The sequence below is a fragment of the Rhamphochromis sp. 'chilingali' genome, assembly GCF_963969265.1.
Source record: "Rhamphochromis sp. 'chilingali' genome assembly, chromosome: 15".
Taxonomy (NCBI): Eukaryota; Metazoa; Chordata; class Actinopteri; order Cichliformes; family Cichlidae; genus Rhamphochromis; species Rhamphochromis sp. 'chilingali'.
The window spans coordinates 23,235,405-23,246,057 of NC_137942.1; the positions used below are offsets into that span (position 1 = coordinate 23,235,405).

General features: G+C 44.7%; 1 protein-coding gene across 1 annotated transcript; it reads right to left on the reverse strand.

The window, feature by feature from the left end:
- Positions 1 to 1,476: 1,476 nt before the first annotated feature.
- On the reverse strand, positions 1,477 to 5,649 carry actb2 (actin, beta 2). Its single transcript, XM_080905988.1, has 6 exons — positions 5,498 to 5,649; positions 3,940 to 4,069; positions 3,497 to 3,736; positions 2,692 to 3,130; positions 2,403 to 2,584; positions 1,477 to 2,300 (listed from the first exon to the last, which is right to left on the reverse strand). Exons 2-6 carry the CDS (start codon positions 4,060 to 4,062, stop codon positions 2,157 to 2,159), a joined length of 1,128 nt encoding a protein of 375 aa, XP_080762114.1. The 5' UTR covers positions 4,063 to 4,069; positions 5,498 to 5,649; the 3' UTR covers positions 1,477 to 2,156.
- Between the last annotated feature and the right edge of the window lie 5,004 nt (positions 5,650 to 10,653).

Here is a 10,653-nt window from a genome sequence, read left to right on the forward strand (position 1 = left end):
TGATTGATGAAAATAAATGACTAATACTTCCATTTTTGAAAGCATTCTTTGTTTACAGCATTTTTTCCTCACCTGCATAAAGCTTTTGCACAGTATTGCATATATATATATATATATATGAAAAAATATATATGTATACCTTGCACATGCAGTGACTCAAAGCACCTGGTCAACCGTGCATTTGTGCAGAGAAAAACGACAACGTGAGAACAGGCAGGAGAGTCACGCCTTAGTTTGTGATAAATCAGCCTCTGTCGCCACCTGCTGTCTAAACAACGCAACTGCCTGAAAGAATCTTTTTTTTTCCTTTATGGAGAGATTTAACCTCTTGTCACTCACATCATAAAACCAAAGTCTAAAAACAAAAAGATTACTGTCAAAGCTTTTTATAGCCAATAAACAGCTCATCATGAGGAAAGAAGTGAAGTCATTAAGAAACACACAAGGGCAGCAAAAAGACCCTTTCATGTGACATTTAGAGACTGACTGAACTTTAGTCACGTTACTTTACACACAGTGAGCTCACGTAATACTAAAAACAAGTCAGCATAAACCCCTGAAGCACCAAAAAGCAGAGATACTGATGCATTTAAACATACTCCGAGACGCAAAAGCATCCTGTTACAGTCTGCATGTACTGTGCATTAAGTTTAACTCGGGCAGTATTTTCAGAATCTTCTAACATTAAATGAGATCGAGGCTTCGCCGGTTCTCAGCAACAGTCAAATGGAAGGGAATTACTGGCAAGGCGCTTTTAATGGGAGAAGCCACGGTGCACCCACCCTCTAACCTAATATATACAAATAGCACTTATGGCACTTTAAAGCTTCATGTTAATGAATCACTCACAATAAATGGTAAGTAGTAATTGATTTATCTGCCATCTAGCAACTTGGCTTTAACAGCAGCACTACTTCATAAAAATGCAGACCAGCAAAAGCTGCTTAGAGGTGCATTGCTATTATAGCAGTTATGAAGTTATCCTACACTTGCAAGCACAGCTTGTTTAAAAGGGAGTTAATTGAACCCATTGGTGATTAAATTTCTAGTTTTAGCTCTGGCAAGAAAATACATCACTGCTGTAACAGCTCGAAAAGGCCCAAGGGCTGAGCACAGAGAGCGCTGGAAACTGCTTGCGTTTAAGACAGGATGTTTCAGCTTTGCCTTTAAGTATATCAAAATGTAGATCTACATTCAGTTTGTTGCCATTTTAGCTTTAAGCTTTTACAGATACCAGCTCAAAGACCAAAAACTATGAGCAAATGAGCTATAATAGAGCTGCACACTAGCATGACTTTGCTCCATGAATAAAGCATTGGTCTGGTTTTTACTGCTGTATAACTGGCATTTTAAGTCTACTTTAACACTCACTGTAATAATTTCAGCATTACTAAAAGACGACTAAGCTGTAGAAATGTTCAAGTCATAAAAAAAACAAAAAAAAAACAAAAAAAAACAAAACACAAAAGTCAGACATCACTTCGGAACACATGTGCACTTTATTGGGATTGTTTAGTCAGTGTACAGGTTGGCCCCACCGGTCTGGCACCCCATGTTTACCCCATCATTCCGAGACACCCCCTTGCCCCACCACCCCAGGGATGAAACCTCCAACATGGGGGGGAGAAGAAGTGAGGTCAGGATGAGGGTTTGCATAACAAAAACAAAAATTAAACAGGACCAAGATTTTCTTTTAAGGCTGAAAGTACAAAAAACCCAGACATAACTTACATACAAGCGATACTACAACCATGTTAAGTATGCGCCAACCACTGGGCAGCCTTCACAGAGGCAAATACGTATCTGAACAATGCAAGTTAACATTTGGAATCATGTGTCTGAACAATGCAGTTAACAAACATTTGGAATGACCCAAAGAAAAACAAAATGTACATTTTTTTAAGCCCCAGATGAGACTGCAGAACCCTGGGGTGTCTTTTTTAAAACCTAGCCAAAAACATTACTGTCTCCTTCATCGTTCCAGTTTTTTTTAAATCCTGAGTCAAGCGCCAAAAATAACTGAAGCCATGCCAATGAGTTGGTCATCTATTCTCTGCGCCTGAGTTGTGTATGAGAAATGTGTGGTGTGTGGTTGTTTTGCACAGAGCTGAAGTTGTTGGGCGTTTGGTTGGGGAAGGGGAGAAGGAACAGTCTGTTTAGAAGCATTTGCGGTGGACGATGGAGGGGCCGGACTCATCGTACTCCTGCTTGCTGATCCACATCTGCTGGAAGGTGGACAGGGAGGCCAGGATGGAGCCTCCGATCCAGACGGAGTATTTACGCTCAGGTGGGGCGATGATCTGCAGGACAATGAGGCAGAGTGTCATTGGGATGCTTAATAATTTTTAAAAAGCGCATTAACTGAACCCTTATGAATGCCACTAGAAGGCAAGTCAGCTTACCTTGATCTTCATGGTGGATGGGGCCAGGGCTGTGATCTCCTTCTGCATCCTGTCAGCGATGCCGGGGTACATGGTGGTACCTCCAGACAGCACGGTGTTGGCGTACAGGTCCTTACGGATGTCGACGTCGCACTTCATGATGCTGTTGTAGGTGGTTTCATGGATTCCGCAGGATTCCATACCTGAGAAGATACAAGACACCAGTTAGCAAGTGGAACTGCAGGACACTATAAGGGCCCAGGTTGCATGTGAGGATTTAATAAGCGGTGGATTTCTGTTGGAAACATACCCAGGAAGGAAGGCTGGAAGAGGGCCTCGGGGCAACGGAACCTCTCATTGCCAATGGTGATGACCTGTCCGTCAGGCAGCTCGTAACTCTTCTCCAGGGAGGAGGAGGAGGCAGCGGTGCCCATCTCCTGCTCGAAGTCCAGGGCGACGTAGCACAGCTTCTCCTTGATGTCACGCACGATTTCCCTCTCAGCTGTGGTGGTGAAGGAGTAGCCACGCTCTGTCAGGATCTTCATGAGGTAGTCTGTGAGGTCACGGCCAGCCAGGTCCAGACGCAGGATGGCGTGGGGCAGGGCATAACCCTCGTAGATGGGCACTGTGTGGGTCACACCATCACCGGAGTCCATGACGATACCAGTGGTACGACCAGAGGCGTACAGGGACAGCACGGCCTGGATGGCAACGTACATGGCGGGGGTGTTGAAGGTCTCGAACATGATCTGCAAGGAGAGGGAGAACACATTTTAGCTTTACAAATTTAAAAAGACAAGTCTAGCTTTTGTGACCACTGCACTCACTACATGCTTTAGAGTGAGGCTGACTGAAGTTAGTCGAATAAAAGTGCAGAAAGTAAACATTCCTTCACACTTGTGCAAGTAAGTCAATGTCTAATAAAGTGCAGAGCTACTGCGCTCCTAAATAGACACAAGTGCAGGTAAGGCACACAGTCAAGAGACCTGTTGATGATAGATCATCTTAGAGAAGAGAGTTCCTGGAGGAGAGGAGGGAGGGGAAGGAAGGAGCAAATGAGAATGGAACAGAAGGAAACTGGGGAGGAGATAAACAGAGGTCTGGAAAAAGTGTACCTGGGTCATCTTCTCCCTGTTGGCTTTGGGGTTCAGGGGAGCCTCTGTGAGCAGGACGGGGTGCTCCTCAGGGGCAACTCTCAGCTCGTTGTAGAAGGTGTGATGCCAGATCTTCTCCATGTCATCCCAGTTGGTCACAATACCGTGCTCGATGGGGTACTTCAGGGTCAGGATACCTCTCTTGCTCTGGGCCTCATCACCAACGTAGCTGTCTTTCTGACCCATACCCACCATCACACCCTGAACAGGGAAATCAGTTTTAGTTAAAAAGTCAAAAGTTACACAATTTAGAGAAATTAGAGAAGCGTTTGCCAAGTGATAGCCGAACTACAAACATAATATTAACTGTCATTAAATTGAACAATTTTCTTGATATAGGCTTGATTTGCGACACAAGTCACAATTTAAGGTGGCATTAAAAGTAGACATGCGCAGTCGCTAACCTGATGCCTGGGGCGACCGACGATGGAGGGGAAGACAGCACGAGGAGCGTCGTCTCCGGCGAATCCGGCCTTGCACATACCGGATCCGTTGTCAACAACCAGTGCGGCGATTTCATCTTCCATGGCTGAACTGTTGAAGATAAATGAAAAAAGGATTAACACTCAAGTCTGCGGCCATTTCGCTTCCACTTCCTGTTAACTAGCGGAAGTTCACGAGCTCGGCCGCTAGGAGGAGCTCGTGCCCCACATTCCGAGTAAACCAGACAAAAGGAAGTGGCGCTGCGTTCTGTTATTACCATATAAGGACATGGTTCGGTTTTGAGCAGCTTTGCGGCTACCGGCGCGTGGCGCGACGCCAGAGCGGCAACGCACGGCAAAAAAGAAAAAAGGGAACAGTCCACATTACAGAAGAGCCGACAGACCACTCCCTTCATTTTACTATCGTTACAACCAGCGCCCTCCCACTGTTGCTTAATCACGCTCGCTTTTATGAACCTTCTAAGTCCTTTGAGTGAATATCACTGCGTCATGCAGCAGCACAGTCATTCATTGCACAGCACGAGACACTTAAAGGCTGCAGGTATAAAGAAAAAAGATCAAGTCTGCAATTACTTAATACTGAAGCTAGTTTATGAGAAGAGAAGTTGCATAATGAACTTCTGCAGACTCATGAATGGTCACAAGCGCTTGACTGGTGATCCATTTCCTGAAAGCCACGCCTTTTCTCGGAGTGGAAGATCAGGCGATTGATTGGCAATTTCCTCATTTCTTTCTTGTCGCAGCTAAGAAAACTAAACTGATCGGGACATATTCATTCACTTGAGCTATTAATCAGTTTATCACCTTTAAAAGAAAGATAAGCTAGGCCTTTTATCTTTTTACCGCAAGCCTTAAACTGACACCAGATCAGGTTAAATAAAAAAGAAATTCAGCTTTTAAAAGCGTGTGTGGGAGTATCCAGGATAAACGAGAGACTTAAAACTGCAACTGCTGCAAATCTGAAGGGCGTGCTAGCATGATGTGGCTAGGCTAATATGCTAAAGTAGGTCACACCCCGCCGCATCGGGCGCACAAAGGGAGCAGCCGGGATCCAGACAGTCTCAACTCGGAAACCCTCTTCAAAGTACCCTGCCTGGGATCAAATGCCAGGCGTCGCCACAATCCTGCAAAAAACGTGTACGACTACACGGTAACAAACACCGGTTTTAGCGCAACCATTAACTCATAGGATGCCATTTACTAGAAGCCGGCTCCATCCAAAAGCACCTGTGAATCGCAGCAGTAGCGCTAATGAACTTGTCTGCAATCATAACAGTTCCTCGTTTTGTTTTGTTTTTTTAAAAAAGAAAAGCCAAACACAAGATACAGATACTGCTGTTTAACAATCAATACAATTCTTGTACGGGAAGACAAAGAACCGCGTGGTCCCCGACGACAGTTTGCATTAAGGTGAATAAATTCATCCATGTTTACATAAAATAAACAAATCAGCTCGTTGTTTACTTGATAAACATCCTAAAATAAGAATTTATAAATAAGGATTTCTCCGTCTCCTTACCTTTGGGTGGGGGGCTTTTCGCTTTAAGGGAAACTGTTTCAGGCAAATGATATCCCGCACAAGCTGTGAGTGTGACGGCGCTCAGAGTGAATCCGTTAGCTGTGGGCGCTTGTTTTTTATACCCAGTCGTTTGCCTGGCTCTAGCCATAAAAGGTAAACTTTCGGAATTGCGCCCCCTGATTGGTCCGGCGTCACTCACTGGGCACGTCGCGTGCACGCTATGGTGCACCGAGCGCTCGCGATTCGAGAGAGAGAGAAAGAGAGAGAGGGAGGCGATAATAGCAAAGGATTGGAGAAAATAAAAGGGAAGGGATTGGTGTGGCGAGGCCTACCTAGTAAGTCTTAATGTGTAGATATACCGCTGTATGTTCAGGTTAAATGACGTTTATTGTTTATTAAAAGTGAAATATGTCCCTGGTGCAACTGCTCAGAGCAGTTTGTTATAAACATATATGAACGTTAGCAGAGCTCAGCACCCAGGACTCCTCCCTGTGAAGGCTGCAGAGGCCTCAGGCTTTTTTTTTTTTTTATCAAAAGGCTGCCCTCTCTCCCGGTTATTCAGCCTGGAATAACCTGGCATTATTTGATATTTCAGACATCGAAGTAGGGTGGGGGTGATGCTGAGGTTGCCTCCACTTTGAAAGGCAGATGTGAGCCCAGTGGGAGTCACAACCACTGCATCACCAGGTCAAAAGCTTAATGAACACAGAGCTGTGGAGCTGCCCCTCCACAGGCTGCGGAATGACCAGCTTGCTGTGTGTAAGGCCACCCCCTTGTCCACTGATGCTAGTTGTTTCTTATAAAGTTCATTTATATATCAGGTATGTGTCCTTCATGGTTGTCAGGTGTCCTGTAAATAGCTACCTCTTCCTCTCTGTTTGAGATACAATAGCATAATAAAGGTGTGTCATTTCAGGGGATAATGGAGGGGGGAATCTCATGCTTGTCTCAGATTTTTATGCTCCACTTGGTTATTATGGGTGTGATTCCTGCTGATTACTATGAAGCAGGAAGTATTAAAACTCCCTGCTCTATCAGACCGATGGCCAACACTCCCATGCCTCTAGCTTAATCACTCAGTAGATCCCCTTTGATTGACCTTTATTTAAATAAATAAAAAAAAACCCAGGTTTTATTTACCAGTTTCAGATAAAACACACAGGCACACACACTGCGCCCATTTCCACTTCCTGTTCTTGTGTGAGTACACTTTAAAACGTGTGATTTTCGGCCTTGCTCACTCCCTGAGCAATGGGCCCAATCTAACCCCTGTCACAGACTTATGCTGCGGGGTTGACCTTAGGCCTGCAGGCAGGCAACTTTCCATCAACGATTCACTGCTGTATAAAGGTTTAACATTTAATCATACCACAGTGTGAAGGTTTGAAGGTTTTACTTTAACCCCACTCTTCCTCTGTGGTCCCCCATTCCTTTCTCATCTATCTCTCATTAAATTAAAACAGCCTGCACACCAATCCAGCCATCCCTCCATTCATTCATTCATTCATTCATTGCACAAGCATGCAGGTTATAAAAATGGTGAGGTGGCCTCAGTACCATTTAAAGCCACACTCACAGCAGCTCCTTCTCTTCCCCCCCCACACCACTTCCCTTTCCTCTCTCAGTTGCATCAACTCTTGTGTATCTCGTTGTTCCTGCCCTCTGTTCTTTGTCATGTTGACTTTAAATGGCCATTTAAATGGACCCTTATAAGCCTCTTTTAAATGAATTACAGCTTCCTGTAGTGTGAAACGGCGCGGGTGAGACCTGCACATTTTAACCCTTCTTCCGGCTGAACTTTAATACTTGGTGATGTGCAAATTTGTTAAAAGCGATCAAATCAAGTGTTGGTTTGTGCACAGACTCATGCAGATGCAGTTAGAGGGCTTGCACATGCAGGGAAGAGTGTTTGTCTTCTGGCTACACTTGCTAATTTACAGGTCTTAACTCTCACCTTGAACGCTTAAAGTTTTATTCATGTTTGTTTTATCAGTATTAAAATTGTATTTCTAATGAATAAAACAATAAAAAACAAAGCAAAAGCATGAACCCTGTTAATGGAGGTTTGAACAGAAACCAGAGGGTTGTGTCTCTGTAATGGCGTAAACAGGGATTGGCTGGGAAATGTTTAATCCGGCCTCAGGGAGTTCCTGTGGGATTTTGAATTCACAATGTGTGTCTATGCAACGCATATTCGTGCATAGGTGAGTCATTGTTCCAACCCACAGCTCCAGCTCCTACTTTGATTCAGGGCAAAAGCATTTAAAGGAGGATCTATTGTTTTTTTGTTTAGGTTTGAACTCTACTAAAAAGAAGCTTTCCATCATTTACAGTTCAGAATAATCACTACTGATGTGAGGCTGGACCTCAGTGAGGGCACTCAATGCATTCTCGTCTTTAAAGCCAACTTTTTTTCTGATTGGTTGCCATCACAAACAGAAGGTATGGGCGTGGCTTGTGTGTACCTGACGGCCATATTGGGTCATGCCATGTACACTTGATATCAGTTCTGTGACATCATGCAGGACCAAAAGGATAAAAAAGTGCTAGGCTTGAGCTTTTGGCTCAATATTTGAACCTGTGGCCATTTAATATGACATCCACTATCGTAGCTGCGACAACGGCGTCGGAGCTTCTTCGCTCACTCCTGTATAAAGAATCAAAGGGGAGCTCAGGTTGTCAGTCAGCTTGGGCAAGCATGTATTTATGTATGTTTGCGTACAGCTCTCTGGTTGGAAGTGAGAGGTCTCTGGTTAAGTGCTATGTTGTCAACACTCTTCAGTGGGAAATGTGTACTCGCCAAGTGCTTGGAATGCTGTCCTGGAAAGCCTCCTCCTCCTCCACCTCCTCTCGTGTATCATACCAGCATGTGTGTGTATGTTGTGTAAGTGCGTGTTTGTGCTTACACCCAGTGTGCCAGCCAAAAACAAGCTTTGACCCTGGGCCCTTGCTGCCAAGATCCTTACTGCTATAAAGCCACCTAATGAATTTTTCCGGGGATTTTTTTCCCCCCCAGACGGGAGTTTACACACAGTCACTTGAGGTGTTGTGTATAATAACTATTACTGTGATCACTGGTTTTCTAAATAGACCACTTGTCAAGCTAAGTGACACTTTAATGTGAGAAGCGAGTGAAGAGTCAGGGAGGGTTAGCCATTAGACATGGAACTACGCCTGAAAAGGTCCATCTTTTCTTTACAGTGTGGATCCGCCACATGACCCAATGAATCTGCTGCCAGCAGCCCCGTGCGAGGTCCCGTCTACACGCCAAGTCCGAGCTGTTTTGATGACACAAGGAGGACTCGCACGACATCAGGCAGGTGATTTTTAAGTTATGGCAGATCCGTGTGTATTATGTAAGCACGCCAACAGGTGATCTCGTTGGCTGTTTTTTTGGCTGAAGCCAGGTATTACCCCGGCCACGTGACGAGTCAATCAGTAACCCAGTGACCGCAGCAGCATTTGTGTTTATGTGTTCTTTAAGGGACGGGAGCTAACCATGACCTCGTACTATCTTTGCTGACTCTGCTTTTATGTGTCTGAGTAATTTAGAGCTCACCGGCGACCTTTACATAGATCTGACACTGTGTCTGTGTGACTAGTGAGAAACAAACAGTGCTCTTTTGCATGAAAACACACACAACCTTGCAAAGTGCACGCCAGTCACGTGTGTCTGTGTACACTTACTGGTCAGTGATTTGAAAAAAACCCTGCTGTGACGTCAGCACCTCAGGTTTTGCTCTTCAAATAAGGTAAGCAACCAGTCGGCCGGGAGCGACAACACAGAGCGATGCCACTCCCTGAATTGCTAAACCCGTCCCACCGTGGCTTCCTGTTCCTCTTATGAGTAAAGACGCCACAAGTTTCCCTTTGCTCTCAACTCGGCAAGGCCATTATTGGCTAACTCGCTCGCGCTGTAACCTGTTTTGGCTCTGTGTCTACACTCATGTGTCTCTTCTTCCTCTTTCTGTCCCCTTCATCATCAAGAGAAATAAGACAGTCCACGCCATGTTTGTGGACGTGGCACTGAGGCTGAAATCAAGGCTTTTTCTTTCTTTTTTTATTGGTCTGTGTAGGAAGGCTAGAGGAACCACAAAAGGCCTTTATTTGTTGATGACTAAAGCCGGTTTAGAGGCTGGACAAGAATCATACACAGTTACACATCAGCTGCCTTGAGTCTTACTGTTACAAGACTGCAGCTCAATACAAAAAACATTAGTTGCAATTAGCTTTGCCAGAGGCTGAAAGCTCAATGCTGATGTCAGATGAGGGATGGGAAGCAGTGATGGCAAGAGCGAGCGATAAAAGCGATAAAACCATCAAATGGGATCTTGGTTGAAGCTAAGATGAAAATGGAAGCAGAAGAAGATGTCGAGAGGCGTCTTGATGTCATCTTGGAAATGCATCCTGTTTGTCGCCCGCAGGAGTTTCATTCTTGGTTCCCTGCGAGTGTTTTGTGTGACAGAGCAGCAGGAAAACAGGAGGCCAGATTAGCTTCCCGGTTACAAGCTTAAGGTGAATGCAGCTATCCGGGGATTTTCTCCTTTAGATTAATGGCAAAGTAGTTTAAACAAATACTTTGAGTACACTTTCGGTTTCTGGAGACTGACTCCAGCAACAAGTGAGCACGAATATGAGAAATAAGGGAAACCGCAACTGGGGCTCTCTGCAGGAGAAAAGGAACAACAACAGCACCTCTACAGCTGAGTTTAGCTTCAGGGGACAATAACTAGTTGCTGTTTTCCATGGTGATCTGTCCTGAATCCCTACACTATATCCTGTCCACACACGGGCTATTTCCCCAACTGCCAGCTGCTCAGAACTGAGCTGAAAGGATGTTTTTATAAATACAAAGACAAGCTGGATGTTTTCCAGTCTGCACTTTTCCTGCTAAGCTAAGCTAACTGGCCGGCTGCGTTGTGCCAAAATATTATTGCCCTTATTCAAAATGTTGCAAATGACTTGTTGGTATATAACCTGTGAAACATATGTCAAACCTACTGTATCTCTTATGAATGCCATCAAGTTATTCTGAGCCACAAACAACGTTCCTGCAAGGCAGAAGCTGCAGTCTGTTTTTTGACAAATTGACTTTTACATAGCCTTTATTTATCTGGCTAAGACATCTCACCTACATTAACGTGTTCTTTTTTTTA

What these genes read in the sequence shown, in the direction of transcription:
- actb2 (XM_080905988.1), bottom strand. Translation starts at nt 4,062, where the DNA reads ATGGAAGATGAAATCGCCGCACTGGTTGTTGACAACGGATCCGGTATG. An exon ending in ACAGGGAGAAGATGACCCAG is followed by an intron (nt 3,131 to 3,496) that starts GTACACTTTTTC and finishes CTCTCCTTGCAG; the next exon opens with ATCATGTTCGAGACCTTCAA. An exon ending in CATCCACCATGAAGATCAAG is followed by an intron (nt 2,301 to 2,402) that starts GTAAGCTGACTT and finishes ATTGTCCTGCAG; the next exon opens with ATCATCGCCCCACCTGAGCG.